Genomic DNA, 20,744 nt, shown 5'->3' with positions numbered 1-20,744 from the left:
AATAGTGACTGGAAGCATCACCAATAACAGAAACAGTCCACACACATTTTTTAAAAGTAGTGTGTGTTGTATTGTTTCAGTAAATTAAGATAGAGAAAAGAAAAGGGTATTAAAATCGTCAGGACGAGAAAATACATTTGTAGTCCTATACTGTAAACAGTCCATGTGCAGGTGGACCCACACAGTTCAAACCTCTGTTGTTCAAGTGTCAACTGTATGTTGAACAGATACCAGGTCTTGAAAACTGAGTGTTGGTCTTGGATCACTTATTGATTTTAATGCAACAAAAACAAAATGAACCAAATTGTAAATATAAGAACATTCTTATATTTTATGGAAGTAATGGGGTGAAGGGAGAGTTTTCTGCTCTGCCTAACAATGCAAATCTTTACTGTTCTTTTGGAGAAACACATAGTATTTTGAGCTGAAGTCTCATTCCATTAATGAAAGTACCCCTGAGTGCTATGTCCCACAGATGTTCTGTCCTTGGAGTGCCCAGATCTTGTCATGTAGGATTCATCCTTACATATACTGTAAGTTTGTTAATCAAGTTTGCTTGGGTGAAGGGATCGTGTTTCTCCAATCCATGGCAAGTTCCTTGACTCTTAATTTATAACTATATTTACATATTACTTAGTGCATGGGAATATGTATGCTATTTCTAATATGCTCACTATTCCCGGAAATTTATTTGAACTTCTTTAGAATCCCAGAGTACATTTTTTAAAAAAGCAACGCTAAATGCACTCTGGGTGGTTTTCCAGACCTGCCGCCAATAAGCCTATGTCTTAGCTCCTCCTATGTCTTGTGGTCCCCTGCCACCATAAATACCAGTGTTCTCTGGAGAAGTCAACTCAGGTTTCCAAGGCAGTTCAGATTTGCCAGGAAAGCATTCCCTCCCGATGTGGGTCTGGCTAGTGGGCTTGGGATTCTCCCCTTGCCCATTCCCACCTCCCATTCCCACTTCCCATTCCCACCTCCCATTCCTGCCTGGTCGGTCTGTGGGGTAACAGATTCCACCACTTTTAAATCCTTGGGAAAGAGCTTGACGAGGAAAGGAATGGGGCAAAGGGCTTAGCCAGGCACGGTAGTCTGTGCAAGAGGAGAAAGTAGAGGCAGGAAGAGGTGGTCCTGGAGTAAAATTCATGTCGTCTCTTTCTTCTTCCTTCGTTCCCATGCACCAGTTTGCCTGCTTTCCTTTCTTCCACCCTTTCCTCTTCTTTCCAGCAGGTGTGTCCTTTTTGGCTCACTGTAGAAACCCTTATAACCTCTTCCCTACCTTTTGTCCTTGAAGTAAGCACACCACCATTTTGAGATTTTCTAATGGTTTTTGCTTATACCTATAGTCCTTCTTATCTCCCTTTCCCGACTCCTCAAGAAAGACAAAGGTCTCATGGGTGAGAATTATTGGTATTCGGGTTTTCAGTTCTCTTTCATGAAACATTAGTTACAAAGGTGGATGGATAGAGATTCCACAATGAGAAATAGATGGGGATCTTTGAGAGTGGGTGGGGCTCTAACTCTGCAGGCAAGGCTAGGAGGCTTAGGGAGCAGATGTGGGGCTGCCTCCTCACCTCGACCCTGCCAGGAATGACCTTGATCACTTGGCATTGCCCTGAGCCGAGACAGGGATGGAGCCTGGGAATGGAGAGTCACAGGCAGCTACCTAACCTGTAATGGATGGGAAGCACCAGGAAAGGAGTGAACTTCCTGTGTGCATCTCTTGGAAAACTGCCCCAAAGACTGTCTCTGTGATGATTACTTTGAGGTATTGGCTACAACCTGAATTTCTTCAGGCTTTGATGGTGATTGAGGGATTCAGTAGTGTCAGAGTGACCCAGTTTTTGCTTATGTGTTAATGAACACATGCTTTGCTGTTCCTTAATTGATACTGGCTGGTCCTGTGGTTGACAAGCCACTTATTAGTAGATGAAAAACTTCGCTAGTGATCTTACAGTTCACATTTGCTAGAAGCTAATGAGTATACGCTATTATTTTCATGGTATACATTTATTGGGTGCTTACTGTGTGCCAGGCACTTCATCGGTAGCTTTGGATCCCCTATCATTTAATTCTCAAAGCCTAAAGCAGAGCTTTTTATTTTCCACATTTTACAGATGAAGAAATGGAGTTACTGAGTAATTAAGTAACACGCCCAAGGTCATTCAGCTAATAAGTGTGGAGGTAGCTAGGTGGTTATCAACTTTATGTTAAAAACTAATAAAAGGGAAAAGACTCTGGGTGTAATAGCTTTGGGGGGAATATATTCATGTCAGTGCTTGCCGTGGGACTTGGCCATCCTCCTGCGGGGACCATGGGCTGTGGCCGCTGTGCCCACACTGGCCTGTGCGGACAGCTGCCCTCTGGTGTCAGAGTGGCTTTGAACCTTTGCCTCCTCCCTGCAGTCTTCCCACACACCCATCTCCCTCCTTTCCAGACAGGTTCATTAATGACCAAGGCTAGTAATATCATCTGGTTTCTGAGGAGTTATTTTTTTCTAATGTGTTTTTCTAACGAGCAGAAGAGCAGCGCGAATATTTCCTGCTCATGGTTAGACACATGTACGCAAAGGTGTATTAGTCACACCTTGATGTAAAGAGGAATATCTTCACATAGCCTCCAAAACAAAGAAAAACCAGTCAGGAAGTGAAGAACATTTGTAGCTCTTTTATACTAAATTCTGAAATGCTATCAGGAGGTCTTTGATTTAATCTAGTATGTAATATGGGTTATCCATTCCTGACAGTGACTGGCATTTAAGGCTTTATCCCTTATAAAAGAATATCAGAGCAGACTTGTAACTTAAAAGTAGGAGCTTGTTGAATCTAGATGAATCCCTTAAAGCTGTCAAGGCCCATATAATCCTATTTTATAGGAAATGCTCCAGATTGTAAAAGATCCTATACAACAACTCACTTGACTCTCTGAAGCAAATCCAACCTTGATATGGAAACTTGAGATACTTTGTACAGACCAGTCCTACCCAGTAGATACATACCAGCTACATGTATAATTCAAACTTTTCAAGTACCCACATTTTAAGAAGTACAAAGAAACAAATGGAATTATTTTATAGTACTGTATTTAATTAGTATTTTCAGAATATTAACATCTCAACAGGTAATCAATATAAAATACTATTAAAATATGTTCCTCTTTTTTGCAACGAAGTTTTTGAAATATAGTGACTATTTTACACCCCTAGCATGTATCAGTTCACAGCAGCCACACTTCAGGGGCTCAATAGCCACATGTGGCTAGTGGCTCCTGTGTGGGACAATGAAGATGTAAGGACCAACCTTTCTTGTGAGTATAAAGAATATAAATGAATGTTAGTAGATTTAAAAGAAAGTTGAATTTATCACAGGAATTAAGGAAGAGTTTAATATAGAAATAGATTAAATAAAGCTATATAATTATCCTAATTAATATTAAAAAGAAATTAAAGGGGTGCCTGAGTGGCTTAGTCGGTTAAGCGTCCGGCTCTTGGTTTCAGCTCAGGTTATGATCTCATGGTTTGTGGGTTTGAGCCCCACATTAGGCTCCGCACTGATAACACGCGGAGTCTGCTTGGGATTCTCTCCCTTTCCTGTCTCTCTGTGCCTCCCCTGTTCTTGCTCGCTTACTCTCTCAAAATAAGTAAGTAAACTTTAAAAAATTAAAATCTAAAAGTACAGTTGGAATTACAGTGCTTTATCAAGGTGACATCTCATTCAAAACAGCACCTTAAATACTAGGCTAAATGTCTCTGTTACTACGATTCTTATATGTTCACAAAGCTTTGATCAGTACATTAAAACATGAACCAAAATTTGGAGAGAAGAAAGTAAAAATCATGAATTGTAGATTATATGATCATGTATCTAGGAAGCCTAAGGGAAACAAATGAAAACTTACCAGAATTAATGATTCCATAAAGTGATTATGTATAAAATAGTATGTACAAAAGAAATACAAAACTGTCAGCTCTTATATGTACCATCAGTAATGAGAAATTAACCCATCTGAGAGCAACAAAAAGCAAACACTTGGGAACGAGAAAGAGATTTCATGCCTACTGGGAAAGTAATAATGCCACTTTGAAAATACAGAGATTTCTCAAAGGCTCAGTTTGGAGTGTTATATCTTTTTTTTTTTTTTATTAAAAAATTTTAAGTATATTTATTTTTGAGGTGGGGGGGACAAGCAGGGGAAGGGCAGAGAGAAAGGGGGAGAGAGAGAGAGAATCCCAAGTAGGCTCTGCATTGTCAGCACAGAACTTGATGTGGGGCTCAAACCCATGAAATGCGAGATCATGAGCTCAGCCGAAACCAAGAGTCACATGCTTAACCAACTGAGCCATCCGGGCGCCCCAGGGCGTTATTTCTAATAGTGAAAATTTTCCAACAATAGTGTAGTGTTTAAGTAGAATATGTTGAATCTGTTCAATGAAGTAATAGGTGCATCTGTTAAAATGTTGGGCTATAAAGATTGCGTGCTAACATGAAAAAGTGCTTGTGGTAGAATATTAAGTGCGAGGATAAAAATTACGGTGCTCCAAATGGTTACAACATTAAAAACGACCTTTGTAAAATGATTGTAGGGGAATCTATATAGGGATAGAAACTAAACAACAAAAATCAGATAAAGGGAAAGTTCTGGGTTAAAAGCACTTTAGAGAAGAGCTAAGTATGACTCTTGAAGCATCTGAACCATAGTGAAATCTCACTGGTGTAAGTGGAACACCCGGGTGACCTTGGAAGTTTTCAGCATAAAGAGCTAGAGAGGGAGGTTTGCAGTCATTAAAAATGATTTGGAGACTAAATAGGCAGGCCCCAACAGGCAGTTAGCTCCTACTCTCCTTTCAACAGGCATTTCCAGCATGTCCTTTGTAGATCGTAGGAGGCACTTTGGAGCAGTCTTCCTGCACGCCCGTATTTGACGCTGAGGTCAACTTGAGCCTTCAATCTAATAACGAGGCTCTGCTCCCCTGTCTTCCATCCGCTGACGTTAACGTGCACATGATTGACATCCTCATCTTTAACTTTCTAGATTTCCCTCCTAGAAACAAGAAACAAACCCCAAACCCCACCCTCTGTGTAGCTCTTCTCAACCTCTTTCTTCCTCTTCGTTGGTGTCCTGGCCCTTCAGGGGTGCCCTGGTCAGTTGTTATTTCAGATTTTACCATATGCCATCTCCCTCTCTTCCTCTGTCCAGGAGTCACTCCACACGCCCCGTCACATAGCTGACCCTCTTCCTTTGTCACCATACCCGGTAATATTGCCCATCAACATAGACCAACCTCCTCAAATCCACAAACTTCCCAACCCTATGTTCTTCACTGTGCACGTGGACCACATGTTCGGGGGAGTGGTGGAGACTTGCATCTGTCCTGTCCAGCAGACTGCTCTGCCATTTGGCCCTGCGTTGACTCCCAAGTCCCCAGACTCTGCTTCCATTGCTCTCACAGCTGAGATGGCAGTCTCACTTTGAGGTCACTGTGACACTACTAAATGAGTATTTGTCTTGGCCTCTCTGCTCACTGCGGTGCAGTCATTCCACCCTGTTTGCTCCCCTTCCTGATAGTGTGATAAATTCCTCTCTCTACATCATTGGCCTTGGTTTTGCAGCCCCAAGGTCTAGACGGAAGCAGTGTCCTTGTAGGCTCTTCAGGAGGCTCTCCGTCTTACCCCACGTTTTGTGGCTCCAACTTCTTAGTTGCGTATGCCAGAAGTTGTTACTGAGTTACTGAAGGGGAGATACAGAGAATGGAGGGATTTATACCTTTCAAGGGATAGCCCTCTTAATTGTAACTAATTGTCAAATCTGCCTTTCACAGAAACTCTGTCCTGGGACTTTGGTACAGCAGTAGCTAAGTGTAGAATATGATCTGCATATACCTAAGGACTAATTTTGTTTTCTCCCTGAGAGTGGCCCTAGGCAAAATGAGAGCCACAGCAAACAGCTCTGTTTCCTTGGTGGATCTCACGAGAGAAGAACGTTAGTGAGAACCAGCAACAACAAAACAAAACAGTTGTTTTAGTTTATGTTCATTCCTTCTGATAAAATAAAATTGCCATCTGTGTCAGAGAAGATCAAAGGAATACACAACATAGGTCTTCTCTAGGACATTATTTGCTCTCCCTTCCCATTCTCCCATTGGGCTGACTAGTTGGAGATAGCTCATTACACCTGCTGAGAAGAGGCTGAGAAACGTAGGGAGGAGAGCAGGGGTCCTTCAGTCTTTCAGAGTAAGAAACCTGGACACGTTACCTTTCCCTTCCCCTGTCCTTACACTGTTTCCTTCTCTGGCAGGGAAGATTTAAATCTTAAATGACTTCTGATCATCTCTAGGATATTGAAGCAGCCTAGGATTTCGGTGTAGGTATTTTAGTGTCACAGAGGTCAGTGGAGAACAAAGTTTAAGGAGGTCAGCACCTGCTTTCAGGCATCCTTCCTGCCTATTGTGAGGTCTGTTTTCTTGTTCGTTTGCTAGCTTTTGTTTTCATTGTTAAAGGTTAACCCTAAACGTATGTAGTGTGAGGAGTTTCTGCTCTGTTCCAGTACCAGTCTGGCCCAGATCTCCCTGGACACTGGGCTTTCCCTAGCATGGAACCAGAGCCAACCTGTGGAAGAAGTAGCTTGGAGCTGGGTGAGCAGAGTTCATTTGTCCAGTTGCATTTCTACAGCAGGCCACCGCGCTGTCAGGCTGCAGAGCCAGCAGAGTTGAAGGTTGCTCCCAGGACTTCCAGTGCTTGAAGGGCTAGTCTCTGAGCCAAATGACAGCAGATGAAGTTCACTGGAAATTAATTGGCTTGGGTTTATGATGTTCTTTGAAGACTTTAGGACACACTGAATATCCTTTTCGTGGATAGTTCTTCATCCTGTGCGCTTGTAGGCACTCCTCATATTACTTCTGTTGGGAAGCAGTGTGGAGGCAGAGAATATTTGCCAAATGGGACTGGAAGGCAGAACACACAAATCAGAGCTCTTGTCCTTCCATTTTCTTGTTCTATGACCATGGCAGGCTACCTAGCCTGGATTCATTTTATTCGCCTATAAAATGAGTATTATCAAAATCACTTCCAAGGTTTTACTGACCTTCACCTCATTTTCATTTTCATTTACGGAATTCATTTTCCGTACCTGGCAGAGGTCTGCACAAAGATGGTGTAGCTTGGGGCACTGCTGCGTAACCGTAGCGGGACATAGACCTTCAGACGCTAGTGCTCCAGCCGCTTAGTCAGAATGTCCAACTTCAAAGACTCTTCTATTTTCATCCAGAAAACTAAGAAGGATTTTCCTTTTGAATCCTAGGTATTTAAGATAAAGAGGCTCACGCTCTGTGCGTTGGTATTTTTCCATGGGACTGTGACTTCTAAGTGAGGTTCCCGTGTTCTAAAGCGTGATGATTAAACTAGGGCAGAGATTACCTTCAAACTATCTGGTAGTACCTCTTTTAACCGGGGCCTTGTGAACGCCCTTGGCAAAGCTGGCCTGTGAAACACTCGTCCACCCATTCATTACTGCTCCATGTAGGACCTGGATTGGGAATTACTACTGTGCTGTCCTTCTTGATTGGAAACAGGAGGCGCTTTAGGTAAATATGTTACCACATATTATCTCAGGTTCCTAAATATCTCACTCATCACCTCCTTTGGAAATGTTTTTCCTTATTGTAGTTTGTAAATACACTTCTTATAAATCCACAGTGGAAATATGTAATTAGGGAAACAACTTCCTTTTGATGTATGGATGGGATAATCATCAAAAGTATGAGGAAGTTGCTGGTACTGGACCATCTTCTTTTCTAAGTGCTGCTGGCTTTTTTTCTCTTTTCTCATGCCTTCTATAACCAGGGTTTGTTTGTTTATTTTGAGAGAGAGCATGCACATGAGCTAGGGAGGGGCAGAGAGAAAGAGAAAAACAGAATCCCAAGCAGGCTCCATACTGTCAGTGTAGAGCCCTATGTGGGGCTCGAACCCACGAACTGTGAGATCATGACCTGAGCCGAAATCAAGGGTCGGACACTTAACCGACTGAGCCACCCAGGCACCCATGCAACCAGGGTTTTGATGCAAGCAGCAGAACTGGATTCTGGCCAGCTTTAGCAAATAGGGAATTTATGGCAAGGATGAGCCCAGCTCCTGGGGTAGACTGAAGGGCTAGGCTTGGCACAGACAGGAACCAGATAGTTCCAGTGCAGAAATTCCAATTTTCACCCAGCACTGCTAATGGCATAAATGATCTTCACTTTTTCAACTGCCTGTCCCTTGTTTAGTGACTCTCCCAGGAGAGGGAGTTTTGATTGGCCAAACTCCAAATGTGTGCTCACTCCTTGGCCGAACTGTGGTAATGGGAAATTTGGTAGAAGCCCCAGGGACCCTCTTTGGCTTTTGTACCGTCAGGAAGCTACCTGGAATTACTGTCTGCTAAGAAGGGAGGACACTGGAAAGGGAGAATGGATGCCGGCTACCCGAAATGCCACAGGTCTGCTGGCTTCATCCTCTCTCCCTTCTCCGTATGTGTTCGTTCCCTTCCCTGTTCCCTGTCTTTCCTCTCCTCTCCAAGCTTACCTGTGTGTCCACTGTGGCAAGCATTAGATCAAACTGGGAGGAGGAACAGACACTCTGTCAAAAGCCAGACAGATGTGGCCCCTGCCGGCATGGAATTTACGTGTTAGCACAGGAGAACCAGCGATTGGGGGTGTGCAAGCCACTTAACCTTCGAGCTGCTAGAGTTCTATGCTGAAAAGAGGCTCAGACACATCCTGAGTCTCATTTTAGAAAAGCAGACCCCAGACCACTGACAAAATGCTTAACGTGCTTGAATACATTTAATAGTGACATCTTGCCTGTGGGCAGTTACTTGACTTTGGTTTTTAATCATCATGGTGTTCCTATGAGAAATGCTGGTCTCAGATATGTTTGGGAAAACCATTGGTAAAGAGCTAACAACTGAAGAACTGAGATAACTCTGACTTCTCCTGGCCTCTCTCCCCCACTGCCCCCAAACTTAGCTGTCTAAAATCCGTTCACCACCCCATGCTGCCATTTCCAGGGAACAAAGCACTTAGTCATAAAAACCACCTTCGTTGGGCACTTAGTAAAATATAGGTCTCCAAACTGTAATTCTGGAGCATCTGATTTCAGTCTGTCTGAAATCTGTCTCCCAGATAATTCTTAAGGTCCAGAAAGCTTGGGAAAACTGCCCTAGAGAATGCTTAGACACGGTTAGAGAAAAGTGGTAACACCTTTGATAGTAACACCACTTTCAAGGAGTCAAAGTCCTAGTCGATGCCTCACTGTTGTTTATAGCATCTTTATAAAACAGAGGGACAGTGTTTGTGGTTCTGACGTTTTCATTGGGCGATATCAAGGCAAGTGTTAGAATAAAGACTTGAGGGACTCTCCTACGTAATATTGTAAGGCACTGACCATTTCTGTCAGCTGTCTGTTTCATCATACACGTGATTCTTAGGAATTCCAGTTCTGCCTCTATAAAATCTCATGCCTTTCTCCTTTTTCTTTCTTTCTTTCTTTCTTTCTTTCTTTCTTTCTTTCTTTTTAATTCCTACTGACACTGCTCTGGTTCAGGCATGCATTGCCATTGTAGCTTCCTAACTTGTCTCCCTTCTAGGATTTTCTTTCTACCCTGTTCCCCCCAACAACTAATGGGAACCCTCAGAGATCTTGGAACCTGCATGTTCATGGGAAGGCAGTGGGTAGGATCATTTAATGAGCAGCTTCGGAGGTAGAAAGGCAGGTTTGAATCTTTACGCCACAATTTCATCAGATGTGATGTTGGTCATATTTTTTAACCACTCCAAACTTCAATTTTCTGATTTATAATTTGGAGCAAACTACTCTGTATGGTTGTGGTGAAAATTAAGTGATAATTTTGAACCATGCAGCAAAATGGTGGACACAAGTAAGTGCTTGATAAATGTTTGCCACTGCATTTATTGTAGAGCACTTTAAATAGCATGGAAATTATCTGCTTGATAATTTAGAGCTATGTGGGACAAATTCTTTTGTTGCAATTAATTCTTAGGCTCTTTTCCTCCACTTTCTTTCATGGTTATTGCCCTGTTCAGATCTTTCTTTCTTTTTGGATCGATTTTTATCCTTTGTATTTCCTAGAACATTGCCCACATCATTGAGATTCTAAAATGTACCAGCATGGGGTTAGTGTAATATATCTTATGTCCTCAACTCTACTCTCCCTGTCTGTGGCTATATTTCCTCATCATTTCCAATATTGAGTTTCTGCAACATTTCTCCCCTTTCCTTGATTAGCTTAGCCAGAGCTTTGGTTGAGTCTGTTTTTTCCCTTTTTAATTTGTTTTTAAAAGAAGCCATTCGAGGACTTAGAAGTTATACTCTTTTAATTTTCTAGTTAATTTCTTCTCATGTTCTTTTGTTACTTTAAAACTTTGATTTGAATATTTAGTTTCATTTTACTTTCTCATGTACTGATAAGACACCATTCGTGTAGATACACCTTTCTCAGCTCCGCCCACCAGGACTCGGGCAAACTTTGGGTCATTTCCTCCTCTTCCTAGGCTGCTCATGTTCTACCAGCCTCACCTTGCTCAGCAGATAGCAGGACTCCTGGAAGAGCTGTTAGGATGCCGGATTAGTGGTACTTGAAACCCAAATCATTCCAGCTCATGTGAAAAAAGGAGCAAAGTGGCTGTGATTGGCGACCAGGGTGTAAGAGCCTTTAGGCACAGCCTGATCCAGGAGTGCACATGATATTTCTGGAAACCTGTTTCTCTTTGTCTCTCAGGTCATCTGCTTTTCTCTGATTGTTTTGTTTTCCAGTAGCCTCTTCCATGTGGTAGGAAAAGATGGGCCTTGTCTCTTTCAGTTTTACTCAGTCCTCATGGTCCCAAATCCCATAAGATAACTTCTGTCTGCCAGTATGCATCCCTGTCACTGAAAAAGGATTCTGGTTGCTTTGCCTGGGTTCATGACTGCTTTATTGACTTGCCTATAGAGAAGAATGGATGGAAAGACTGCTTACAGAAACGGATAGGGTTTTTGTTTTTTTTTTTTCACTTTTTTGGGTTTTTTTACATTTATTTATTTTTGAGAGACAGAGAGAGACAGAGCATGAGTGAAGAAGGGGCAGAGAGAGAGGGAGACACAGAATCTGAAGCAGGCTCTAGGCTCTGAGCTATCAGTACAGAGCCTGACAGAGGGCTTGAACCCACGAACCGTGAGATCATGACCTGAGCCGAGGTCGGACACTTAAGCAGCTGAACTACCCAGGTGATCCAATAGGGTTTTCTTATATAAAGAATGTAGAAAGGAGTTAGCATAGTTAGAATACAGACAGAGGTAGCAGTAACGTCATATGACAGATGGTGCAATCTACTGGTACTCAAAAACAGTAAAATCTGATGGAGAGAGAGGGTAAAACACAAACTTCCTGAAAGCATAACTGTCACTTTCCAGACCCAGCTTGTTTATTCGAATGCAGAGCACCTCACCTGTGCCAGACATACCTCAACCGTCACAGTGTGATTGCTGTCCTTCAGGACAAGGCACACCCAGACACCAGCACTGTGTGCATAAGTCACAGAACAAGCCCTTGGACCCAGTGCAAGCCTCATCCTGTATGGGTGTTCTTCCTGGCCCTGGATCAGTCCCTGGATCGAGGGTTGGGGTGCTCAAATGGCCAATAGAAGTCACACACTGTTCCCCAACTCTATCAGTAGGACTTCTCAAGGGTACCAAGATACAGATATCATCTTCAAATGTTTTGCCACATCTCATGAATTTTAACTCTTTAATAGTCTTATTTTTCTTGTTTTCTAAATATTACTGTTGCTGTTTGGATTCTCTTATTGAAAAAAAAAGTTATTTAAGAGAGGATGTGTATGCATTTAACTTCTTCATGATCAGGTTTTTAGTTAGGTTTAGATTTGAACTACGTCTGTCCTTGCCAGGTTTCTGGTTAGTAGCATGTGCCCCAAAGGACCAAGCCAAATGGAGTTCAGGTTTCAGCTTTGAATGGACTTCCTAGTAGTGACTAGATTTGAGAACAAGACTTGACTGTAAGGTCAAACTGATTTGCCCATATGGGATGGGCATAGGAGGTGGAAAAGAGACCTGGCTGGGATTCTGGAAGGCCCCGCCTGTACTGTTAATCACATGCAGCTGGAAGCTCAGTGTGAGCCTTCCTTGCCTGAGGGTGGACGGTCCCAGAGAGAATAGGTGCACCCACTCTGGGGTTTTAATGTTAAAAGACAAGCCCCATGGAGTTGGGGCTCTTACCACTTGAATTCACTCTTTCTCCTCCTGGGGAATAAGTAAGTAATGGGTTTGTGGGGCCGGGAAAAGAAAGTAGTATTGTGCTTTTACTGTGCCCTGAATCTCCTTTTTTTTCTTGGAATTTAAGATTTCCTTTGTTGTCTGAGGTACTGCTAATTATTTAAAAATGTTCAGTGAGGGGGCGCCTGGGTGGCGCAGTCGGTTAAGCGTCCGACTTCAGCCATGTCACGATCTCGCGGTCTGTGAGTTAAGCCCCGCGTCGGGCTCTGGGCTGATGGCTCAGAGCCTGGAGCCTATTTCCGATTCTGTGTCTCCCTCTCTCTCTGCCCCTCCCCCGTTCATGCTCTGTCTCTGTCCCAAAAATAAATAAACGTTGAAAAAAAAAATTAAAAAAAAAAATGTTCAGTGAGTACTGGAAAATATGGGATACTCATTTCTCTCTCTCTTTGTATATATTTCTCATATTAGTTTTATAAAATATATTATTTCCATTCCTTTATAGTCTCAATTTCTAGACCTGTTTCCTGAAGCAGCTGCGTTTAATTTTCTGTTTGGCATGACCTGCCTTCAGTTTGCTGTGTGACTGTCCAAATCTCCGGGCCCTGAGTCCTGGAGCCTCATGGATGAGCTTTACCTTCTTTTTTAAAAGGGTATCCCTGCACTTGGAGAGTCATATCTGAATTCTGCCATACTCCCAGCAGTGAGAGGGGACCCACATATGCATCTCCCTGTGGCCTCCAGGAAGCACTCAGCCTCCTCGTGGCCGTGTTGTTCTGCCAGACCTTCCTCTGACACCAACCTGTTTTCTTCAGAAGCCCCTGAAAGTTGCTTTAACCAGGTCATATACACGCATGCATATGTCTGTGTGTATAATTTGCAGCAGAAACTCCTCAGATGATGGTGATGGATAGCACCATTCCTAGTTTTTGTTGTTTATTTGGGAAGAGTGGAGGTTGATAGCCGTGTGCAAGTTAATGTCCTACCTAAGACTCCCTCTTGGTCATCTTGACAACTGCCTGCCCCACTCTCTCTCACCCCTGCCTCATCCTGGAAATAGTTTCTCCTTTATTCTCTTGTAGCATTTCCCTTTATCCCTGATTCATCTGTTTAATCTTATGTTAATTGTGGTGTTTTATATATATACAGCTAGTTAGTGAGTAACTGTATGCTTCATTTTTACTCATATATGTATGAGTTATGCTTATTAAAGGATGTGAGGTATTTTGTGGATTAAAATACGGTGCATGTGAGGACAACTTGAAGAAATTCTTTCTGAAGATAGGGTAAAGGAATCTCCAGCTCCCAACCTGAGTGACCCTTTGCCAGCTAGCTCTTCTTTCCTTTTCTTTCATGGTGGTGAGACTTTAAGATGAGCTCCTACCAGGGGCGCCTGGATGGCTCAGTCCGTTGAGCATCTGACTTCGGCTCAGGTCATGATCTCATGGTCTGTGATTTTGAGCTCCTGTGTCAGGCTCTGTGCTGACAGCTCAGAGCCTAGAGCCTGCTTCAGATTCTGTGTCTCCCCCTCTTTCTACCCCTCCTCCACTCAGGCTCTGTCTCTCTCTCTCTCTCTGTCAAAAATAAATAAACTTAAAAAAAAAAAAAAAAGATGAGCTCCTACCAGAGTTTTGTGTGCACAGTACAGTATTGTTAACTACAGGCGCAGTGCCATGCAGCACATCTCTAGAATTTACTCCGTGTGCATAACTGAAACATTGCCTTGCTGTGGAGCTTTCTAATCTTCAAGGGAAGAGGGAGGTATAAGCCAAGTTTCTTAGTCCCGGGCAGCTATTCAGTGCGTTCACATCCATTCATTGCTATAAAATCCAAACTGTTGATCTTCTTCAGAGGCTCAGCTGCAGGTGTCATTAATGGGCTTTCAGATTCTAGTCACTTGGACAACACTCTGTAATCGACTGTGGACGCCAAAGCTTCTTGAGGAATGAAGAGAATTCTAATTCTCCTCACCCTGCTCCTTTATCATCATGGATGTCCTCCAGTTTTGTTCGTCTCTTCTTGCCTCTTTTCTCCCTTTCCCCCAATTTGTTCTAATTTCTAGACCAAGAAGCCAAACTGTTAAATCCGTAAGTGACCAAGAAGGTGTTTCCTGATTAAAATACCAGAAATCATATTGACAGTCTGTAGAACCCTAAATTTCACAAAGCCCCTTTATAGAACATTTGCTGTCTTGAGCATGAGAAGGATTTGCCCAAGTTATAAAGAATTTGAGACTTTGAGGCATTTGACCAGTTTGGTTTTACATGTAGGTCTTTGACTTGGAAGGACATAGTCTTTAAAAACTGCTCTATTTAGAGTAATTGGTTGACTATTATCGGTGGATGGGTGGGGTGACAAAATTGGTCGTAATAGTCCTAGAATTGTATCATTATTTAGTAGCATTATGCCTGGCATAACAGTCTTATGAACATTTGAAACGAGGAAAGCCAAAGTGTCTGCTTCAGTGTGAGATGGATCCGGTGGCCGCAGTTGTGTCTGTACCACGAGACGTCTAAAAGAAGTGATGCAAGATAGAGGAGCAGTTGAAGAAGACGGTTCCACCTTTCCAAAGCAAAGGAACTGAACACCTGTGTGTCTTGGGCCCACCTTGGTCCTACTAGAGCCTGAATAGGGCCTCGATCAGCCTCAGACAAACACAAACCAGAAGGGTGAGGGACACAGAGCCCGCACAGTGCCCTCCTCAGAGGCCCCTCCAGTGGAAGAAGAGGGGCCAGCCAAGAGCCTCAGCACACTGGGATCCCAGGGTGGGAGCCCCGAGGAGCTAGAGCAGTCTGATGAGGCCCTTCCAGGAAATAGCCATCGAATCCACGCACGAGCGTACACAGTGCCCATTTTTCTCTGCGCCCCATCACAGTGGTCGTTCCTGCTTCTTCTGGAGACCAGCCATTTCACTTGGCCTCAGCTCTCCCTGGACCACTGGCCCACCTTCCTGACTTCCAATTTTGCTTCCCTGGTTTGTTCTTCATCCAAAGCAAGGGTAGATGTTTCAAAAGATAAGCCAGATTTTGTAACTACCTCCTTTCCCAGTCATAGCTTGTTTGCCCCTAGAATGAAGATTCAAACTTCATAACTGCCACTGGGTGCCGCGTGATGAGGTGCTGCACGATCAGCTCCCGCCTGGGTCTTTGCTCCCTGTCACTCATTCCCAGCCTCACTGCCCTCCCTGCTCTCCTTCACACCTGGGAGCTCCCATCTCCCAGGGTCCCACACTTGCCATTCCTTGGCCTGGAGCACTTCTCCCGTCTTTGCATGGCTGCTCCCTGTCACCTAGCCTACCTTAATTCAGAACCGTCTCGGAAGGGCCTCCCTGGCCACCCTCCCTCCTCCTTCCCAGTGCTTCCCAGGCTCTGTGGTGAAGGACTGGTTTTTAAATTTCCAAACCGGTATGGATTGATATTTTTGTAAAACATAGCAGAGATGGCACAGCGATGTCACATTGCTCACAGCACTCCCTCTCAGGCTCTGTCCTGGCCTCATCCCGGGCAGGTGGCATACAGTTCAGGACCAGCACAGGCTGCAGATGCTCATGATTACCCTGCGTGTGGCCTTTGGACTAACCATTCTCTGTAACCCTCTGGCTTGTGTATTGTCTCCCCCAGTACAGTGTTAGCGCCACGAAGGCAGGGAGCTTGTCCTGGACTTGTCACCTTTCCATCCACAATGCCAAGATCAGTGCTGATGCACATGAGGTTTTTCTTAAGTCCTTTCCGATGCTCCAGGACCCTGACGTGCCTGTCCAGCCCCACCTAACACAGGCAGGGGGGAAATCATAGGAGGCCTGGCTTCCTTTCTCCCCCGGGTGTCTGCTCTTACTCATCCCACATCCGGAATCAGGCATGGAGCCGGCCTCAGCCTCTCCTACTGTGACTGGAATAGAGTACAGGTGGCCCTTGAACAATGTAGGAGATAGAGGTGCCAACCCCCCGTGAAGTCGAAAATTCCCTTATAACTTTTGACTCCCCCAAACTTTACCTATAGCCCACTGTTGACTGGAAGCCTTACTGATAACATAAACAGTCAATTAACATGTATTTTGTGTGTTTTTTGTATTATGTACTGTGTTCTTATACTATCATGAGCTAGAGGAAAGAAAATGTTACAGAGAAAGTCATAAGGAAGAGAAAATACATTTATAGTACTGTAAAAAATCCACAAATAAGTGGACCTGCCTGGCTCAAGCCCATGTAGCTCAAGGGTCAACTGTAATTCTGCTTGAGTGCTCTTGCTAATTCACTGTTCACCTTGACCGGGTGACTTCAATACTGCATGCCTCAGTTTCTGTGTCTGTAAAGTAGACAAGGCATTTCCTTCCATCATGAAATCAGTAATGCTCTTGCACACACTTTGTGAGCTCCACAGTCCTGCCCCTGAGTGGCTTTGTGGCTGTACACTGATATTGTAACCAAAATAAAAGCCCGTTTCCTCTTTGACACTCTTTTTAATGAGGCGCAGTGGAATCAGCAAACTTCTTCTATAAAGGACTATGTATTAAATGGCTCAGATGTTGAGAGCCACATAGGCCTCTGTTGGGTTGTTTTTGTTTTCCGACTCTTTAAAAGTATAGAAACTATCGTTAGCTTAAGTGCCGTAGGAAGGCAGGCCAGGGTGAATTGCCAGTTCCTTGGCAATAAGCATTTGGCATTATATTTCTTTGGGACTCAATACATTTTGTTTTCTGTTTGAATGAAATAAGAAATGTGACCCATAACAGGTTTTTTTTTTTTTAATGTTTATTTACTTTTGAGAGAGAGAGGGAGAGAGGGCGAGCAGGGGAGGGACAGAGAGGGGGAGACAGAAGATCCAGAGCAGGCTCTGTGCTGACAGCCGAGAGCCCAGGGTGGGGCTTGAATTCACGAACCGCAAGATCATGACCTGAGCCAAGTCAGATGCTCCACCGACTGAGCCACCCAGGTACCCCCATAACAGTTTTTTTTTTCTTGAATGGATCATCTTGCAAAAAGGGTTGTTCATTATTTTAGTCCTACTTTCTACTCTTTCTCTCATATTCTCAAGCACATTATAAATATCAGTGAATTTTAGAACAGCTTTCTCTGAACACAGAATCATGGTTTTCCAGAGCACAGTTGGTGGTTATTGTAGGAGATCCCATTTGAAGACCATTTTGAGTTAGGGTGGGCCCTTGGACCTTGATGATCCATCCAAAAGTAGAGGCCAATGATAGCGCATTTTCATCTGTCATTCAAAATAGATTATGTTCTTAATTTCCTGAAGTTTTCCTCTGAGAACTTACCTGTTTGTAAATATCAGATTGAACCTTCAACTGAATTTAGAACTAATATATTTATTCTTGTTTCATTTCTTACTAATAGCCAGAGGTGAATATTCGGAGTCTGAGTTTTCATAGTATGAAGAACTTTCTAATTGCTTACTTACAAACAGGGTAGGCTTGGGTATAGTTGATCTGTTGTGAAACCTGCCCCTTGCCCTGCCTTTGCTGCCAGGGTCCCCTGACTTCCTGCAGACCATTTCTTGCCCTTCTTACAAACTGTTTTTGTTGATTTTCTTATCTAATGCCACCCATTCTCCAATTTTTAAAGAATATTCTTCAGTTTCAAATTTTAACAAGGTTCTCTGAAGTTGACAAGGTAGGAGGCCTTAGGAAGACAGCATAGGCAAAAGCAAAATTGGTAAAATAGCACCTTTGTATATGTTTCTTTAATTCTGATGGTTTGTGGGATCTCAGACTACTGACTAGGAAGGCTGGCACCTTGGCAGCGTGTGAACGTAGTCAATTGACTGCATGATCTTAGTACAGCAGACTGTGTTTATTAAGGGAACAGATTCAAGAGTAAACTCTGCCCCTACCTGGCTGTCTGATGTTGGGCAGCTTTTCATCTACTCTGAAACTCAGTTTTCTCCTCTGTAAAGTTGGGCTGATAGTAGAGCCTTCTCCATAAGATAATTGTGAGTTCTAAATGAGTTAACAGTATGTAGTTAGTGCCATGAAAGGACTAGTTATCATTTATTGAGGGAAAAATATGCTTTCATGGATATATATCAGTGGATAAAATTCCATATGGAAAATTTTATGTCTGACTTGCTTTTTCCATTTAAATTTTCTCTATAGGCTTTTGTTGAGGCCCAGAACAAGATTACTGTTCCATTTCTTGAACAATGTCCTATCAGAGGTTTATACAAAGAGCGAATGACTGAACTGTATGATTATCCCAAGTATAGTTGCCACTTCAAGAAAGGAAAACGGTATGTGAGGTTGCTTTTATTTTTCTTTTCACTTGTCTAATTGAATGCTTTCTTTAAATCTTGAAATACAAATTCTAAATAACTTGCCATTGATGGAATTAATTCACTCTCAAGTCAAATCATTTCTGTGCTTGAGTATGAGAATAAAAACTTTTGGTCTGTTGTCCATATTCTTAAAATTATAATTAAGAAATTTAGTAGAGATACTTCCTAGGGAAAAAAATCTAGATTATAGGAAGTTATTGTTGTCTTATGGCTAGTAATTGGTGAGATAGGATGATTTGCAGATGGCACTGGAGATTTGTTTGCCTCTAAGATTCCCTTTGGCTTATACTGCTAGAAAGGATTTTATTGTATGGGTGTCTTTCACCCAGGAATGGAAATGGCCAGGAGGCGGCACCTATCACTAATTCACCTCTCTTGTTCCTCTCCCTTTCACACCTACTTAGACATATTCTCTTGTTCTTTTTTTTAAGTCTCTGGAACCATCATCATAAATTTATTGAGAATTTCTTAGACCCCCCCTCCGCCGCCTTCACACATGTGCACAAGCGTGCACGCACACACACACACAAACACACACACACACACACACACACACACCCACCAGCAAAGTACCATCTACATGCCCCCCTGCCGCTTGTTTTTGTAAATAAAATTGAAATGGCACACAGACCTGTCCATTCATTTACATATTATCCATAGCTGCTTTTGTACAACTACAGAATTGAGTAGCAGCAGCAGAGACTCTATGGCACACAAAGCCTAAAACATTTGCAGTTTTGCCCAGTACAGAAAGGGTTTGTCCACCCCTGCCCTAGCGGCTTGCCGAGGGAAGGATCCAGCATTTCATTTTAGAAAACCTGTGTTCTTTTCCATTGAAAAGAAAAAAAATCACTGCTTTCTTTGATTATCAGTTTTCATTTTAGCAAATGAAGCAGGCTTTATTTGTTCCCATTTAGTTAATATGCAGAATTATGATAAATTATTTGAGTACCTAAAACAATTCAGATAACTAACTCTAGGCACAGGGAGGTGGTGGGACCTTCCATCCTAGTCCCCACGTATGTATGTCCCTGGCATAGCCCATTTGCAATTGAACCCTTGTGTGTTGTTTTTCTTTTTGCTTGTGTGTATTTGATTGTACCCCACAAGTGGAAAACTCTACCGCTAAATAAAGACCATCTCTGTCCCCCAGGTATTTCTATTTTTACAATACAGGTTTGCAGAACCAGCGAGTATTATACGTACAGGATTCCTTAGAAGGTGAAGCCAGAGTGTTCCTTGACCCCAACATACTCTCTGACGATGGCACGGTGGCTCTCCGAGGTGAGTGCTACACAGCCAAGCCCACAGGAGTCCCAGGGCCCTCACTCACGGCTCTGACGTTGCTGCAGTCCCCTCACCTCTGAAATACCAGACGGGATGGACCATATTGTGCAACAGATGCACATGCAGTATCAGGAAAGCTAATTTTTGCACAGTATCTTTGGAATACATGAGTAGCCACGTGTTTTGGTGGCATGAAGCAGAACTGGAGAATAATTCACACTGGACCCAAATTAGCTTCCAGGGCTTCTGAGATATTTAAGTACCAACATCATTGCTTCTAACATCCCTGAGACCTATCTGTGTTTAGAAAAAAAAATCTTCTGTAAGTAATTTAAGCTCTACGAAGAATGTTCCAACTATAAATATAAAATGGGAAAGAATATTTACAAGATCTCTTTCCTTGGTGGGGAGGAAGTGATCAGAGTTTTAAACTTTAGCTGTCAGTATTTTAGAATTAAAAGTAAAAAAAAAAAAAAAAAAACACAGTCTTGTAGAAATTAGACCGATTGATACCCTGTTGCCTGAAGATGCAAGTTTAAAACCCAAATCATTAAGTTTGGCCTGTAGTGACCACATGTCTCCTCAATAACTCCACCCCAAGATAACCTCCACAGTCCATAACCATTACTGTTGGTTTGTGCCACGAGCACTGGTTCTAAGGAAGGAAGTTGGTTCTTCTCTGGTTCTATGCTTTAATAGTTGTATACTCTGGGAATCATCTCTCGTTGGTATCCTAGATCTTAATGAAGTTGGCTCAGCATTTCCCTGACTGTTCCCTACAGTTCCCTGGCTGTAGCATCCTCTGTTTTGTAGAGAAAGCACAGGTGGGGGTTCAGCCTGCGGAATTGAGCAATTGGAACACGGTCGTCCTGTAATCGATTAGGTAGGAATCAAAAGGCCCTGTTGTAGCAG

The 20,744-nt window shown here is 43.0% G+C and overlaps 1 protein-coding gene across 1 annotated transcript in view; it reads left to right on the top strand.

Moving 5' to 3' along the window:
* Positions 1-20,744, top strand: part of PREP (prolyl endopeptidase) — a 126,216-nt gene that overhangs the window by 6,683 nt on the left and 98,789 nt on the right. The window contains exons 3-4 of the mRNA XM_047860322.1: positions 18,367-18,500; positions 19,699-19,829. Of these exons, the coding sequence (XP_047716278.1) occupies positions 18,367-18,500; positions 19,699-19,829 (265 nt within the window). The remainder of the gene's footprint in view (positions 1-18,366; positions 18,501-19,698; positions 19,830-20,744) is intronic.

This window comes from Prionailurus viverrinus, chromosome B2, assembly GCF_022837055.1.
Source record: "Prionailurus viverrinus isolate Anna chromosome B2, UM_Priviv_1.0, whole genome shotgun sequence".
Taxonomy (NCBI): Eukaryota; Metazoa; Chordata; class Mammalia; order Carnivora; family Felidae; genus Prionailurus; species Prionailurus viverrinus.
Note: the sequence above shows the minus strand (reverse complement) of the source record. Positions and strands in the feature narration are given on the sequence as shown.